General features: G+C 53.6%; 1 protein-coding gene and 1 long non-coding RNA gene across 2 annotated transcripts in view; one reads left to right on the top strand and one right to left on the bottom strand.

The window, feature by feature from the left end:
- Window positions 1-6,660: 6,660 nt before the first annotated feature.
- LOC137450760 (uncharacterized) lies at window positions 6,661-10,112 on the bottom strand. Its single transcript, XR_010989627.1, has 4 exons — window positions 9,208-10,112; window positions 7,965-8,132; window positions 7,307-7,506; window positions 6,661-6,970 (listed from the first exon to the last, which is right to left on the bottom strand). It is a non-coding gene; the product is annotated as an uncharacterized lncRNA (long non-coding RNA).
- A 1,796-nt stretch (window positions 10,113-11,908) lies between these two features.
- The window catches only part of BRWD3 (bromodomain and WD repeat domain containing 3), a 74,372-nt gene continuing 68,903 nt past the window's right edge, over window positions 11,909-17,377 (top strand). The window contains exons 1-4 of the mRNA XM_068157645.1: window positions 11,909-12,166; window positions 12,281-12,339; window positions 12,495-12,524; window positions 12,834-12,893. Of these exons, the coding sequence (XP_068013746.1) occupies window positions 12,130-12,166; window positions 12,281-12,339; window positions 12,495-12,524; window positions 12,834-12,893 (186 nt within the window). The 5' untranslated portion in view covers window positions 11,909-12,129. The remainder of the gene's footprint in view (window positions 12,167-12,280; window positions 12,340-12,494; window positions 12,525-12,833; window positions 12,894-17,377) is intronic.

Here is a 17,377-nt window from a genome sequence, read left to right as displayed (position 1 = left end):
GGATGTGGTAACAGGTCAAGAGTTCAGGAAGGTCAAGAAAAATTAAGAAACAGAGGATCTGTCTGCTGCTGCTGCTCCCTGAGCATGCAAAGTTGCTTTCCAGTGCAGATTTTATTCCAAGGTAAGTTATTTTGTTGCCATAGTAATATCATTCAGGTTTTGAGCCACTACTGCTTCGGTTTTCTTTGGGGCTAGACTTGTCACAAGCAGTCAGCATCTCCAGCCCCTTCCCGGACAGCAGCTTCCCACCGCAGTGCGAAATACCTTGACACTTCAGCTCCAATCTGCATGATGGAGCATCGCTGCTCTCTGCTACAGCATGGGGGGAGCAGGGGACCCCAGATACTCAGGGGAGAGAGCTGATCAAGCCAGGGTAGAATCACAGAACTGGTGAGGCTGGAAAAGACTTCCAAGGTCATCACACCCAACTATCGACCCAGCACTGCCAGGTCACCACTAAACCACGTCCAGCAGCATCACATCTACACAGCTTTTAAACCACTCCAGAGATGGAGACTCCACCACTGCCCTGGGCAGCCTGTTCCAGGGCTTGACAACCCTTTTGGGGAAGAAATTTTCCTTACTACCCAACCTAAACCTCTCCTGGCACAACTGGAGGCTGTTTCCTCTTGTCCTGTCACTTGTAACCTGGTAGAAGAGCGCAACCCCCACCAGGCTCCAGCCTCCTTTCAGGCAACAGTAGAGTGCAAGAAGGTCTCCCCTTAGCCTCCTTTCCTCCAGGCTAAACAACCTCAATTCCTTCAGTCACCACTGCCCTGGGCAGCTTGTTCCAGGGCTTGACAATCCATTTAGGGAAGACATTTTCCTTCCTGTCCAACCTAAACCTCCCCTGGTGCACCTGAGGCTGTTTCCTCATATCCCGTCACTGTGTGGCATCCCTGGACGGCTTGGACAAGGGCAAAACTTGGACCCAGAAAATGACTCCTCTGCTCATTTCTTATCCTTTCTCCCCAGCCCTTGCAACAAGACTTTGAGAAGGTTAAAGATAACCCAGTGGCTTTTCTAATCAGCACTTATTAGCACCACTCATCTGGCCGTGGTGCCATGGTGCTCCCTCGGCTCTGACGTGGGCAAGAGCAAACCCCTGTTTGCCCCAAAGGGCTTAAAACCTCTGTAAATCCTATTTGTTGCTACACAGGTGTCTCATGTCTTTACCCCAAGCCTAATGGATTTAATTCACCACTGAGAGACCTGTACTAAAATAAAGACTTTAAATCCAAGGGTCTGTAATGACATTAAGGAAGATGCAAAGCAAAGGGCTTCCCCGGTGAGGGGCTCTTCCTGGGGGTCGTCTGGGTGAAACGGGGTCTGGGAGCGTGTTGCACATGAATATTTCATGGGATCCAGTCACCTATTAAATATTTAATCAATCTGTAGCATTAAGATAATAAAATGCTTCCATTTCAATTGGAAATTCTTTTGGCTATGGTTAATGTGATTAAAGGAGGCACGGTGTGCCACGTATTAGCCCCAAACACTCTGCTGCATGGGTGCTGGGCTGCAGGTACAGCCGGGAGCCTGGGTGCCTGCTGCCTGCCACAGTCAGAGCAGCTCAAGCACAGCAGTTGTGAAGGTGTGGGTTTGGGGTTTGTTTGTTTGGGGGTTTTCCTCTTCGTTTGTGGGGGTCTGTTTTGCTTTATTATTATTATTTTCTTTTATTTATTTAAAGCAGAAACCCTTCATTTCCAGATGGATAAACCAAAGCTATGCACACGCAGAAGACCTGAGACACCCCCCCGCCACACACACACACACACACACCCCCCAACCCCCGCCCCACCCCGTAAGCCTTGCCGAGATTGATGCATCTGGATAAATCCAGCGCAGATTAGAGCAAAGCTTTCACGGCACAAACTCTCCCCGAAAGGAGCAGGATGCTGCTGCCCCCGGGAGAAGGATGGCGCCGGGGAGAAGGGGCAGCAAATGACGAGCAAATGAGCGGTGGTGGAGGTGTGGGGCTGCCGGTGCTGTGCCGAAGGCGGCTGCGTTTCTCTCGCCGGGGGACTCAGCAAGGCAGAGCCATTGCGGGAGCCTTGCAGCCGCGGCGGCTCCTGCGGGGAAGGAGCTCACCCCCGGCTCTGCCGCTCCCCGACAGCAAAGCCCCTGGAACACAGCTCTCTGCAGGAACACAATAGCAGCCCAGAAGGAAGCGGCCGCTTCAACGAGGAGTTTCTTTGCTTTGATAGGTTTTAGCAAAGCCCATTGTGTTTCCCAACTCCCCTTTTTTTCTTTATCTTTTGTATTTAGATGTCGAACGTCTTTGGCTGGGGGAAGGGTTGGAAGGGGCACCCAATTTAATTCGATAATCCCCCTAAGCCTGGCTTAATGCAGTCACTGTGGTTTGTGTCTGTGAATCGCAGAGTGGTATTTTGGGCGGCTGGCCAAGGTCCCATCCTTTACTTCGCAGCTCTGCGAGGGCAGCGGCTCCCGGAGCTGGGCAGCCTTGCTCATCAAATACACACTGTCCAAACTCGCAGCCCAGATGGGGCCGGACCTCGGGGCTGCCATGCCGACTCCTGGGTAAGGTAGCTCAGAGGCTGGGTGCAAACTGAGGAAAATCAGTGTGGAACCATGAGGGGGATTTCGCAGTTGGTGAAAAACCTCGGGTTTGGCGGAGGAGGTGGGTGGAGCTGCAGAGAACAAAGCCAAGTCCCCAGCTCACGGATGCCTGAGCTCCCCCGGGATGGTGCTGAGGCGACAGGACAGGTCCTCCTCGCTTCCCAAACCCTAAACATGGCTCACACTGTTTGCCCTCAGGGTGGCCGAGATGGAAGTGCTGCAGGAGGATAGTTCTAAGAGATTTCTTGTTGTCCTGTTGCTTGCTTCTCCTGACAAGGAGGGGCTGCAGCAGTGTGGGTTGTCTCATGGTCACAAGACAAGACTCTGAAAGAGTACCCCCTTGCTTCAAGAAGGAGAATGTGGTGCTGGAGCATGTTCAAAGATGGGTAATGAAGCCAGTGAAGGGTCCAAAGCACAAGTCCAGTGAGAAATGGCTGAAGGAATTGAGGTTGCTTAGCCTGGAGAAAGGGAGGCTAAGAGGAGACCTTCTTGCACTCTACTGTTCCCTGAAAGGAAGCTGGAGCCAGGTAACAATTAACAGGACAAGAGGAAACAGCCTCCAGTCTCCAGGAGAGGTTTAGGTTGAACATGAGGAACAATTTCTTCCCCAAAAGGGTTGTCAAGCCCTGGAACAGGCTGCCCAGGGCAGTAGTGGAGTCTCTATCCCTGAAGGAGTCTCAAAGCTGTGTAGATGGGGTGCTGAGGGACGAGGTTTAGTGGTGACCTGGCAGTGCTGGGTTAACAGTTGAACTCAATGACCTTAAAAGTGTCTTCCACCCAAATCAATCCTATGATTCTGTGTTTCTATTGAAGCATCTCAAGAGCCTCTGCTCTCCTTAAATTCCTCTGATGATGCTCAGCTCCCAGCACTGTCACCATCATTGGAGGTGTTCAGGAGGAGACTTGTTGGGGTGCTTGGTGCCATGGGTTAGCTGTTTGGGTGGGTTGGATTGGTTGATGGGTTGGACACGATGATCTTGAAGGTCTCTTCCAACCTGGTTGTTTATTATTATTATTATTATTATTATTACTTCTCTGATGTTTGCTCAAACCTGATGCACCCAGCCAGCAGTGAACAAAAACCTGTGCCAAGAGATCAGCATCACTCTCACTGGGATTAGTCAATGCTCTGGCTTAGGGTGCATTGTGTCTCCCAAGGAAATGTTCTTCTGCTGTTCTTGAAGCAGCTCAGGAAGAGTCATAACAAAGACAAAAAGCACAAAGCCAAGGGCACACAGGGCTGGGATAGTCAATAAGCAACAGCAACAAAGTCAAGCTGGGAAGAAAGGTTTGGAAGAAAGGTCAGGGTCTGAAGTATGGTAAAAGTCTTTTGCAATCTGAACATTTCTATGGCTCAAAGTTACTTGAAGCAAACTAAGAAACAGGAGAAAGGGGTAAAGGAAGGAAAAATAAAGCAAGAGATTGAGATTTCTGTTTCAGCCCCAGAAATGGAAGACAGGAAGAGACACCAGAAAACACAAGGAGAGAAGAGGATCTTCAACAGGAAATTGGCTTTTAGACCTCACGGAGAATGTGGAGAATAACCAGGCTATGCTTTTGTTTCTCACCTCTGCACTCTGTGCATTGCCTTCCACCTTTATCTTGTAATCCAGCAATAAGGATGAAACACCCCAGGAAAATAAAGACTGATGAGAGAGTTCTGTCTTCATGGCCACCATCTGACTTCACAGCTTCACCTCAGATCTACTGCCTGGAGTGTTGTTTTCCATCAGACACCAGCCCAGCACTCAGCCACAATTAACCTGGAGGCTTCACCAACTGTAGAGCAAAGCTCTTTTACAGGTGGAAAAGAAAAGAAAGAGCCAAAAGGCCAAGTACTTGCAGGTGTCAAGAAACACTTCACCAGAGATTAAATTAAATTAGCCCTTCTGTCAAGAAAAGCTTTAAGGAACCTTCCAGGAACGTGAGTCATCTCCAAAAGGAGCTGGCAGAGAGAACATGTTCCAACAGGATGGATCTCCAGCCCTAACAAGTTAAGTCCCCCCCAAAATAACAAAAAAGGGGAGAATCTGAGAACTGAACTTCTAAGGCTATCAGAGGAAAGAGCTTTGCCAAAGACATGAAGCTGGAAGGCTACAGGAGAATGTGGATGTCCAACAAATGATGGAAGTATGAGAACCACATGAAATGTGTAGGTCACTGCTTAGCACAGAAGAATTTATGGGAGTCTCCTTGTTGGGGTATGAAGGGCTGGAGAGCAGCCCTGTGGAGAAGGTCTTGAGGGTACTGGTGAGTGAAAGGCTGGAGCAATGAGCTGGCAGTGTGCACTCCCAGCCCAGAAGCCATCTCCTGGGCTGCATCCCCAGCAGTGTGGGCAGCAGGTTGAGGGAGAGGATTCTGCCCCTCTGCTCCATTCTGCTGAGTCCACCTGCAGTGCTGGGTCCAGCTCTGGAGTCCACAGCACGGAAGAGAATGGGACCTGTTGGAGCAAGTCCAGTGGAGGCCACATAAATGATCCAAGCACTGGAACCCCTCTGCTGTGAGGACAGGCTGAGAGAGTTGGGGTTGTTCAGCCTGGAGAAGAGAAGGCTCCATGACTTTCCTGTAATTAAAGGGACCTGTAAGAAAGGTGGGGACAGACTTTTGAGCAGGGCCTGTTGTGATGGGACAGGGGGGGATGCCTTCAAACTGAAAGAGGGAGATTTAGACTAGATAGGAGGGAAACATTTTCTGTGCTGAATGTGGTGAGACCTGGGCCCAGGTTGCCCAGGGAGCTGGCAGGTGCTCCATCCCTGGGGCCATTCCAGGTCAGGTTGTCTGGGGCTCTGGGCAACCTGCTGTAATGTCCCTGCTGACCACAGAGGGCTTGAACCAGATGACCTTTCAAGGTCCCTTCCAACCTAAACCATCTGATGACTGTGTGAAAGCCTTTCTTTATGAGGGATAAGATGGAGAACTCATCCTGTACTGCAAATCACTACAAGAGGCTTTAAACTGAATAAACTACAATAGCAGGAACAGAATTCCTGTGTGGGACAGCATTTTGAGAGCTGCAGAGGAAGTGCTGAGATATGAAACTGCCACACTCATTAATCCTGCTTCCAACCCCCTTGCCTGGGATTCAAGGCCCAAACTGACAAACAAAACTCAACCTGGATGGATGCAAACCCATGCAAATGACTCCAGACACACAGGAAGGGGCTCTGACCTGCTCCTGCTCGCTGAGGACACCTTGGCATGGCTGCACTGACATTTTCAGAGAGCTGCACAGGGTGCTCAGAGGCAGTGGGAAGGCAAACAGACCGTGAGGAATTCTTAGGGAGGGCACAGAGTGCAAAGCCAAACAAGTGTTGTTATGGCACTGCACCAGCCCCTGGTCTGCCATGTGTTTCAGCCTCTCTTTGCAGGATGGGTACCCAGAAAAAGGTGGGAAGATACCTGGCAAGGGAGTAATGGTCTGCAAAAATCACATTGTGGGGTTGAACAGAGTAGGGCTTTCTAAACTGGAAGAGATGTCTGGAAGAGAATATGGTGGAGGTACACAAAGAGCAGGATGAAGGGGTGGCTCATGATGGTGATGGATCTCAGGAGGCCTCATGTGAAGTGCTGTGTCCAGTTCTGGTGCCCCCAGCATAAGAGGGGCATGGAGCTGCTCTGAAGTCTCCCCAGAGCCTTCTCTTCTCTAGGGTGGACAGCCTCAATTCTTCCAGCCTGTCCTCACAGGAGAGGTTCTCCAGCCCTCTGATCATCTTTGTGGCCTCCTCTGGACCTGCTCCAGCAGCTCCAGGTCCTTCTTGCGCTGGGGGTCCCAGAGCTGGACACAGCACTCCAGGTGAGGTTACACCAGAGCAGAATGGCAGAATCACCTCTCTCAGCCTGCTGGCCACGCTGCTTTTGATGCAGCCCAGGATGTGATTTGCCTTCATCAGAAACTCACACTCCTGGGGGCAAAGTTACTCAAGGCACTTCCCTAATCCTTCACCTCAGAAGTTCATATTTAATTTCTAGTTTTATAAGACTATCCCAAGGGGGGAAAAAAAAAAAAAAGTACTAATGAGCTTCATGGCTCCAAGCTATGGATATTGACAAACACCAGGCTCACCTCACACTGCTGTGGAACTTTTTATTTGAACAAAAGCAGCACTTTTAAACCTCCTGCAAACCCTTCACCAAGGGTAGTTCACATCTTTGTCATGCTGACAAAAGAATTAAGACCTATTAATCCTCACAACTGGACAGAGAGAGGGTATGGGATGCACAGGAACAGAACTGTGCCTAAATGATACACTTAGCTGAAGGAGCTCCACTGAAAACTGCCTGTCCAGCTCTGCAGGGGGAGAGGAGGTAAATTCCCAGTTGCAGCTGGATCCTGGGCCACTGTGTCAGTCTCCAGGGCACTTTAGGAAGCCAAAAAATGCAAGATTTGGCCCTAAAAAAAGATAAACCCCAAATCACAACCCAAACATCAAAAGGTTATTAACCCCCCCCCAACAATTAGCAAGATTTGAAGTTGTTGAGCTAGCCCTTTCCTCAAATACTGGGTGGTATTCCTGGGGTGAGGGCCCATTGGTGCCCATGGTAACCCCCCAGCCGGGCAGCAGCTAAGCCAGGGCTAAGCCAGGTGGCTGGAAAAGGTTGGGGATGGGGCCTCAGTCCCAAGCAGGGGGGTTCCTGAGGACAGGGAGTCAGAATCAGGCCCTTGGAGAGGGGGGCAGCTGTCGGCAGCTGTGCTCCCAACAATAACAAACATTACCTGGCCACTTACAACTCACTGCAGTCTCCCTGCTTGCAGCACCTGTGGGGTACAAGCACTGCCAGGAGTGACAGTGGAATTCAGTGCTGCTGAGTCCATCCTGGGATGCTGCCATCATCTACCTGCTCCTTCTGCTCGGGCAGCTCTGGGCGCCGCAGATCGCTGCTGTCCATTTCCCTGTGCATCCCATCCACATCTGAAATCCTGCATTTCTGTGCGAGACAGAGGCACAGATACAGGCTTAGCTGGCATCCAGAGGAAAAGGAGCTCTTTGAAAGCTAGGCCGAGAGGAAGCTCCCCCAGCCGCAGCAGCGCTGCACAGAGCCCAGCAGCAGCTAGCGCCAGTTAATGGCTGCCATAAGGAACAGAAGATGTGGATCAGCCCACGGAGTCACAGATGAGAACAGCCCAGGCAGGTGGCATTTTAGGCTCTAATGAAGGGATTTGAACGTTCTCAGGATGAAGAGGCCTCATATTCACATCCCGTGGAACAAGGAATTTATCAACTTAGATAACTATTACACAACCGGGTTTAGAAACAAAGGAGAGCGGCGTCCTGCCTGCTCCCCGGGAGCCTTTCCTATGGGATAGTGCTCCAGCCAGCTCCTGGGCACTGGGCACCATCTAGAGGAAAGAGGAGCATCATGCAGCAGGGAATTTCAACACTCACTCCTTAAGCCAGCAGAAAACATGGAGTGGATCTTGTAGAATATCCAGCAGCTGTTTCAGGTCGGTCAGAGAGGTGATAGATGTCCCAGCCAGCCTGACCTGGGGGTCTGAGCAACCTCACCTGCTGGAGTGGGTCCAGAGGAGGCCACAAAGGGATGGAGAACCTCTCCTATGAAGACAGGTTGAAAGAATTGGGGCTGCTCAGCCTGGAGAAGGCTCTGGGGAGACCTTAGAGCTACATTTCAATACCTGAAAGGGACCTACAGGAAGGCTGGGGAGGGACTGCTTAGAAGGACCTGTGGGAACAGGGTGAGGAGCAATGGTTTGAAACTGGAGCAGGGGAGATGTAGGCTGGACCCCAGGAGGAAGTTCTGCACAGTGAGAGTGGTGAAATAATGGCACAGATTGCCCAGGGATGTGGTTGATGCCCAGGGATGTGGTTGATGCCCTGGCCCTGGAGACATTCTGCCTCAGCAAGTGGAAGCAATGGGTGTTTGAATGCCAAAATCATTTAAGAGCTTTCCATTTCTTATTTGCAATGATATTTTTTTAAGCAGCAGCATGGAAAGAAGCTGTCAGAGTCCAGCTTCCTGAAAGCACCTCTGCTTCTCCACACCTCTGCTGTTCAGCAGTGGAGATCACCTTGCCAGTGAGTTTGCTCTTCACTCCTCGCTGCCATCGCTTCTGCTGGCATTTAAATAACAGAGCTCTGCTTTGGAGCAAGATGAATAAGCACAGCCACAAAGCCTTGCTTTCCCTTGGAGATTTACCACCACCCCCCAGAGAGCTGCCTCTTGGATGCAAAGGATCCAGAAAGAGATGAGTCATGGAGCTGCAGCGTGCTGGGGAGGCCAGCTCCCGAGGAATGTGAGCTATGCCTGAGGATGGGCATTACTCACAGAGAGAGAAGTCCCCAAGGGGAAAAACTGGGAGCAGGGTGGGAACAGGCATCCAGCACTGTCCTTGCTGCAGCCTTAGGGGACAATGAAGCAAGTGGGAAAACGTTAAGGGTAGGAAGCTGAGGTGCCAGGGAAGCAGTGACACGGGAGGAGGCTTGGGAGCCACTGCAGAGCAGCAAAGCACAGCCAGGATGGCGCTGGTGGAGCCTGGCCAAGGGAAGAGTTACACAACAGCTGCTTCGGGCATGACTAAGGCTCTGCTTGTGCTCGACCTGAGTGCAGGGTGCCAGGGCTGGGTACCTGTGCCCTGCCACACACACAACAAACAGCTGGGTGGTTACTAACCTGCTTCTCTCTTGCTGCTGTGTGAATCCAGCTGGGCTGTGAGGAAGGTGCATCAGAATCATTTTGGTTGGAAAAGACTTTAAGATCACTGAGTCCAACCATTCTCTAACTCTACCAAGTCTGGAGCTAACCCTCAGGAGTACATCTGTCTGCCTTTTAACCACCTCCAGGGCTGGGGATTCAACCACTTCCCTGGGGAGCCTGTTCCAGCGTTTCAGTACAAAAGTTTCTTCCAATATCCAATCCAAACTTCTCCTGGAGCAACTTGAGGCCATTTCCTCTTGCCTAATCACTTGTTACTAGGGAGAAGAGCCCAACACACCCCCTTGCTCCAGCCTTCCAGGCACTTGTAGAGAGTGAGAGGGGCTCCCCTCAACCTCCTTTTCTCCAGGCTAAAGCAGCCCAGCTTCCTCAGCTGCTCCTCGGCAATCTTGTGCTCTGTACCCTTCACCTGGACACACTTCAGCACCTCAGTGTCTTTCTGTGAGCGAGGGCTCTAAAACTGAACACAGTGCTAAAGGTGCAGCATCACCACAGCCCAGGATAATCACTTCCCTGGTCCCACTGGGCACAGTATTCCTGACAGAGGCCAGGGTGCTGCTGGCCTTCTTGGCCTCCTGGAGCACTTCCAAGCACTGAGCTACAAGGCCTTTTATTGATGAGGCAGAGTATGTGGTGAGGTTTCCAGTAGGGATGGTGTGGCAAGAGCATGGCAAGGGACAGATGAGTTTATTTTGGGAGTATTCTCCACCTCAGTTTAGTTCCTGTAGAAATTCCCATCAGCTCCAGAGGCCCTAAAAGCACAATCCTGCCTACAGTGGTGCTGCAGCTTCAGGTGTTCACAGAAGCACAGAATAGCCTGGGTTGGAAGGGACCTCCAAAGGCCATCAAGTCCAACCCCCTCTGCAGACAGCAGGGGCATCTTCAGTTAGATCAGGTTACTCAGAGCCCCCTTGAGCCTCACCTTGAGTATCTCCAGGGATGGGGCATCAACCACCTCCCTGGGCAACCTGTTCCAGGGTTCCACTACCCTCATGGTAAAGAACTGAGGGTGATGCCACCCTAAAAGCAAATCATGAGAGCTTCAGTGATTCACTGCCCAAAAGGTGCTGAGGAAACCAGTCCCACTGATGAAGAAATGCATTGGGTAAGTGCTGGCACTAGGACACACCAGGGTGGGTGTTTACAGCACTGCCTTTCCTCCTGGCATAGAATTCTGAGCACAGAACGTCTGATGGGGACTTTCAGGGCACGTTACAAAACATCATCTGTGGTTTCTCCTTTGCATTCCCACCACGTACGAAAAGATGAGCTTGCAGTTCTCGGTTCTGAAGACAGGTGGGAGAAACACTACCTCAAAGGACACGGAATACCGGCAGGCTCTTCCGCTGGCCGGCAGTTTGTTCGGAGAACCGCAGCTCTGCACTGCCTCTCCCGCAAGAAGCAGCCCTGCTGTAAGCTCGGGCGGCTCCAGTGTACTGCTGGAAAGGTGGGAGAGGTGTTACTACCAGCAAGCCACGAGGCTGGCGCCTGGTGAGGTGGCACCTTTTGTCTGCTAGGGGTGAGCTGATCAAAGAGCCTGCCTTCAAAAGATTCCAAGAGCTACCAGGGTGGGGTCTTTCTGAAACTCATTAGCAGCTCTTAAGGGAGACGGTTTCCCCCGGGGAAGCATCTTGTGAAGGCTCCGTTCAGTTTCTGCCACTTTACCAGCAAGCTGCTAATGCATAGGAGCTAGCAGCATTCTCCCGTGTAAGCCAGCGTTGTGCCACCACTGCCACCGCGCTTTGCCCAGCACAGTGGCTCCTCTGCAGTATGCAGGCACTTCTCGAGCTGCCCAACAGCCACGCGATGGTACCGCAGCACTTTTATCTTCACTCCTTTTGTCTACATTTTGTGTTGCGTTAAACAAGTCCACCCTGGAATGGGTTGTCCAGGGAGGTGGTCGAGGCCCTGTCCCTGGAGGTGTTTAAGCCCAGGCTGGATGAGGCTCTGGGCAGCCTGATCTAGTGTGGGGTGTCCCTGCCCATGGCAGGGGGGTTGGAACTAGATGATCCTTGTGGTCCCTTCCAACCCTGACTGATACTATGATACCATGACACTCATCAGCCCGTCCGGCAGCACACCATGCAGCTGTTCCACAGCCCAAGCACCTCCTCACGCCTCTCCCCGTAGCTAGGCCCCTCTCAATAGGAGGCAGGGGGTTTGTGTAGCTCTCTGCTTCTGCCTTCCACCCACGCAGCCCTCTCCTGCGTGCGCCCCTCCATGAAACCCGTGTCGGCTCTGCGCCTCCACCTGCCTGAGGAGAAACTGCAGATCCCTAAACCCTGCGCTTTATTTCAAATAAAGAATTCTTTCCCGGGCCTCTGGGGGTCTCCCTCTCCCGGCAGGGCAAGAGGCCGTCTCCAGGCCCTGCAGCTCCGACGCAGACGCGGAGAGGCGGGGCGGCAGGACGGCCAGGCTCTCCTCCTCCTTCTCCTGTCACAGTGGCAGCCTGCCCGGCGGGGATGGCGTAAGGCCCAGGCAGGGCCCCGGCGCCACCTGCGCCACCCCGGCCCCGAGCCCCGGCCGGAAGTGCCTCCTCCTGCGTCTCGCCCCAGTTGCGTCACCGTCCCTCCCTTCCGGCCCACCACTTCCGCCTCGTCCCCTCCCCGCGCCTCCCGGCGCCGCTTCCCCCTCTCGTGAAGCCGCGCACCGCCCCCGTGCGGCGGGCGGCGCGCCCTGCACCTCGCTCCGCTGCTGCCTCTCGGGCCGGAATATCTATGGGGCGAACGGCGATGCGATGAGCCCGGGCGAGAGCCGGACCGGGGCCAGCGCCGCGCACGGCCAGCTGGGCTTCCCCATGGGGGCTCGGCCGCAGTAGGAGCGGCGTCTCCCCGGGGCGCGATCTGCCACCTCCCCTCCCCCTCGGGCCTCCTGAGGAGGATGGCGACAGCGGCCGCCCCGACCCAGCTCGAAGCCGGTGGGTATCGCTGGCGGCGGGGGCTGCCCTCCGCCCCGCCGGCCACCCCCGCCCTCTCCCCGCCGCTCCGTTGTGACCGTGTCCCCTTCTTTTTCCCTGCCTGCCCCTCCGCAGAGCTCTACTACCTGATCGCCCGGTTCCTGCAGTCCGGACCCTGCAAGAAATCCGCCCAGGTGAGCGGGGAGCCGGGGGCTCCGGCCGGGCCAAGGCGGGCGGGGACGGGACGGGACGGGACGGGACAGGAGGGCGGCGGGCGGGGGAGCCGCTGCGCTGCGGGCGCCGGACTCACGTCCTTTGTGTGTTTGTCTGTGTGTCCATCTGTCCCCAGGTGCTGGTGGAGGAGCTGGAGGAGCACCAGGTAAGGCTCCTGTCCCGGCAGGGCGAGGGAAGCCCTCGAGACGGGGAGGGGGTGTCGGGGATTGCCCTGCCCGATCTAACCCAGCCCATCTCCTCCCGGGGTTCCGGGAGACCCCGCGGGAGGCGCGGGTGCCCCCCGCCGCGGGTGGCGGGTCCGAGGGTTCGCGGCGGAGGGGCTCCTCCCCGGGGCGGACTGGCACCGGCGGGGGCTCCCCTCGCTCCACCGGGGAGAGATCGCTCCGCACGGGGCCGGCTGGGGTCTGACGGCCGTCCCCGTCCTTCCTCCCCTCTCCCCGTCTCCCTCCCGCAGCTGATCCCCCGGCGCTTGGACTGGCAGGGCAAGGAGCACCGCCGCAGCTTCGAGGACCTGGTGAGCCAAGTTTCACTCCCCTACTTCCCCGACAAGTTCCCCCCCGCCGGCCCGGCCGCCGCTCCCTTCCCACCCCCGCCCCGTCCTTCCTCACGGGGCTGCGGGCTGTGCCCCGCCGAGGCCGCGGCTGCCGCCGGGCCGCAAGGAGTGCGGAAGAGAGGGAAGGGGTGGCGCGGCCGAGCCCGGGATAGGGACACACACAGAGACCGGGGCGGCGGCGGCGGGGGCTGCTTGGTGCTGACTGACTGCGACGTGCTATTGTGGGGCCGGGAGGGTTATCTGAGGGCACGTACCGGGGCCCGGCCCGGCGAATGGCGTCGCGTCTTGCAAGCTGTAGAGCGGCGGGAGGCGATGAAAGGCTGCAGCTGATTGGCTGCGGCGCCGCGGAGGAACTGGCAGGGAGGGCAGGCTGGGCGGGGGGCGCAGGACTCCCCCTTCGTGCCCCCCGCCGTCTTGCCAGCCCCTCGCCGGCCGCCGCTTCTCCGCCGGAACCAGGGCGATTTCCCCACGGCCTGCCGGGCCTCCCCCGCCCGGGGACGGCGGGGCGCTTTGATCGGCTTCTGGCAACCGTGCGAGAGCTGCCACTGTGCCCCCTCCGCCCCACGGGGCGGCGGACTGGCTGACACTTCCCCCCCGCCCCGGGGCTGCCTGCGATCGGGGGTGACCGGGGCTCGGCTGCCCCCCAGCCCCGCCGCGCGGAAGTGGCGGTGTGGCTAAACCCCAGCCGGCCGCCGGCCGGCCCCCGTGGGCTGGAGGGGAGGCCGCCGGGAGCGGGTTGCTGCCATGGGCCGGCGGCGGGGGGCGGCCGGGGCTGGGCGAGCGGCTTTGGAGGTGGGGGATTACATGTCGACGTGCCGCCGGGCCCGTCGCCGGGCAGGGCTGCTGGGCTGGTTCAGGGATTCCTGGCCTGCGGCTGCAGCCTGTGCGGGAAGGCTGGGCCTGCTTTAATATCAGAGAGGGGTTTTGTTTGGCTGGTTGGTTGGTTGGTTTGGTTTTGACTTCTATTTTTGAAAATGTAACCTCGAAACTATTAAACGCTGTGAAGTATATGGAGCAGCTGCTTTTGCTGGATGCAAAGCCTACCAACATCTGTCATTGAGGAAGGTCAGCTTCCCTCGGTGCTGCCGAGAAGGGCCTGGTGCAGGGGGATGGAGGTTGTCCCTTCGCAGCCGTGGGATGTGTGTGTGTTCATCCTGGCCTCGCAGTGAGAGCATCCCAACTGAAACCTCCTTTGGGTTTGTTTCCGAAGGGTGCAGATGGCCTCGTTTTCTTCCCTGGGTAGTAATGTGCAGTCCTGATTTGGCACTGTGCAGTTGGAACGCTGTAAATTCACTGAGCTTTTAGACCCTTCATGCACTGCAGAGATGTGGCACCGCTGAAAGTTTGTCCTTACCTCTCCCAGCGAGCACGGTGCAGTGCTGATAGGGAATCTTGACGTGAGCGTTGCTCAAACCGTTTGGTTGGTTGCTCAAGAGTTAGTTTCCCACTTCAGCAATATTTTAGCAGCTCAGACGCAGAGGGGAGAGCTCCTCAGCAGTGAGACGAGATGTTTGCTCTTGCTGGCTTTGCCTTTCCAACGTGTATTAAGAATTGAAGATGAACGTTGTGCTTCGTCATACCTCTTGTGGATGATTCTGGGGCGGGATGTTGAGTGAACAGACAGAGCAAGTACTGCACTCAACACATTTTAATGCTGTACAGGCTTTCACAGAGCCTGAAATCTAACTCTAGCCTGTGTCAGGTTTAGCCTGTGACTACCCCTGGTACCCGAGAGGAATGTTGACAGTGGCAGCATGAAATCTGGTTTCAGACATAATATACCTGATTAAAATGAGCCAAAAAAGAAACCAACCAGTAAAATATGCTTCACCCCCCTTTCATCCTGGGGGGCCTGAATAGCAAAGCTTCATAGCCTTTTTGTGTGTGTTAGATGGCACTGTCCTTTTCTTTCCAACTCCAGAAACAGGGGACAAACTGTTGTAAAGCGAGGCTTGGAATTCATGGGACGTTGCTCCATGTGTAAAATTAACCAAAATTAACCATAGGCTTTCTTTTTCTGTCTTGAACTGATCAACACTAAGCAGTCCTTCGAGATGGCTTCTTTATCTGGCATTATTTAACTGTTTATCATGATTTACAGTGAGGAACAGGACTATAAATAAACCTCTGCAGCGAGGCAGGTTGACGCTGGCTAGGACAAACTGAGTTTTTCTCTCTGTTAATCCTCAGACTGAAGCTTTCACTGCTGAGGATGCTGAAGAAAGGCTTTTTCCCCTCTCATTGTCTGGGGTCTGAGGTATTTGGAATTTGGACCTTTGGTTGCATATGATTGTAGATTAACTTCCACTACTCGACTTCAGGGTCAGCTGGATGCCTGAAAGTCTTGTGTAGAACAAAGCCAGGGTTGTGACGAACACAAGTCGCTCTGGCCTTTGTTTTGATTACCTCAGTCACATAATGAACCAAAACCAAATGATAGAAGCTAGCAGTTGGAGATACACTTGCTGTTTTGTGGTGGTGTTTTGGGTTTTTTTTCCTAGCCCTTTCTCCTCTGTGAACACTTCCAGACAGAGCTCCAAATCCAGTTCCCATCCCTGCCTAGTGCTGCAGCGACACAGGTCAGGCAGGTCTGAGATAATGGAACTTAAGGAGAAGTTGCAAGCCCAGAACAGGCTGGGTTCATTTATTTATTTGTCTTTGTTTGATGCTCTTCTTTTGGCAAACCTGGGAAAACATTTCTTGCTCTCATTACTAAGGTTCCAGCTTTGTTGTCCATTCTGTTTGGCTGTTCAGGTGTATGGTTCAGAAGATACACCAATACTCCTGCCATGGAGTAGGTACCTTTGGAAATGATAATGGAAATAATCACCTGCAAAGTGACTTGTATCTGGGGAATGTTTACTTCCCCTTCACTCAAATTGTTCCTCAAGATCTGAAAACTCTGGAGATTTCTTTTTATTTTAATAATTTACTTCAAATGCCTTTTCTGCACAGTAGAAGAGTAACTGAAGACACACTACCAAGAATCCTACTCAGCAAGCAAAACCACGCAGAGAATAGACACTGGCTTAGGTGCATTTGTGTTTCCTTTGTCTTTTCTGCTGATTTCCACTTCAGAGTACTTCTGTGCAACATGGGACTGCCTCTCTAGGTAATTCTCAGGTGTACTCCAGAGAAGTTTTGCTTTGTTATTAACTGCTAGTGGGCTTGAGACACAAAATGTAGCTGCAAAGGAAAGGGACCTTGTCTTCCCTCTGAGTCATAGAATCACAGAATGTTTAGTTTGGAAGGGACCTTTGAAGCTCCTCTAGTCTAACTTCCCCTGCAATGAGCAGGGACGTCTTCAACTAGATCAGGTTGCTCAGAGCCCCATCCAACCCAGCCTGGAATGGTTCCAGGGATGGGGCTTCTACCAGCCTCTCTGGGCAACCTGAGACAGTGTCTCACCATCCTCGGCATTATAAATGTCTTCCTTCTATCTACTCTAAATCTCTTCATTCAAAACCATCACCTCTTGTCCTCTCCCAACAGGCCTTGCCAAAAGTCTGTCCCCGTCTTTCTTACAGGCCCCTTCAGGTACTGAAAGGCCACAATGAGGTGGCCTCACAGCCTTCTGCAGGCTGAACCTCGAGCACATCCAACTCGCAAGCAGTTAGTGCTCCTATTTTAACTTAACCACAGCAGTTCAGCGCGGAGGCAGCTGTTGCACAGGCGAGTCGAGCTGAACCAGCTCCCATTATCAGAGCAGCCCCCCTTGGACTGCTGTTTGAAATTATCTTTGTTTATTCCTGGTAAAGATGACTGGCTCTGGGCTGATCTTTCAGGGACTTTTTGATGGGCTGTCTCCCCTGGCTCAGCCTGTTCTGTGCTGAAGATACGTCTTCATTTCAGGCAGAAGAGAAAACCCGGCTATTGTTGGGCGGTGGGGAAGCTGCATCTGTGAACGGCTGTGCTGGTATGGAACAGCTTAGGGGATTTGGCTTTGAGTTTCTGCCTTGCCCATCTGCATTGATTTAAAACTGGCTGGAGTCTGAGGTGCTGTTATTTATAGCTCTTGCCAATCCCAGCATTAGCTGTGGAGAGGTGTCACAGTTCTGTCACCACAGGAAAATGTCATCTGGTAGCACGGTAGTTCCAGCCCCTTCTCTCTGGGGCAGTGCAGTGCATAATGGCTTTTTACATCCTTGTGCATTTGCATACTGTTGACATCTTGTGCAGGGCCAGTATCTGAGCTTCCTTTAGCTGAGATTCCATGTTTGAGGTCTTGAGTAATTTCCTGCTTGCTCAGCTGCCTTGGTCCTCTTGGTCTCCTCTCCTGCCTTTCGCTGTAGTTGTCAATTGATTGATAATTGATTGCTATTTTGGCAAACGAGGGAAGTGTTGTACCACTGCTTAGAGGCTAGAAATCTGCTGCACAGCTGCCAGCCTGCCACAGGGGACTGGGCATGAAGGAGCCTTCAGAGGTCTGCCTGGCTGCCTGCATT

Source organism: Melanerpes formicivorus, unplaced genomic scaffold (genome assembly GCF_026170545.1).
Source record: "Melanerpes formicivorus ecotype bairdi unplaced genomic scaffold, bMelFor1.0.p_v2 SCAF_37, whole genome shotgun sequence".
In the NCBI taxonomy this organism is placed as follows: domain Eukaryota; kingdom Metazoa; phylum Chordata; class Aves; order Piciformes; family Picidae; genus Melanerpes; species Melanerpes formicivorus.
The sequence above is the reverse complement of the archived record's forward strand: the minus strand, read 5'-3'. Positions and strand labels throughout refer to the sequence as shown.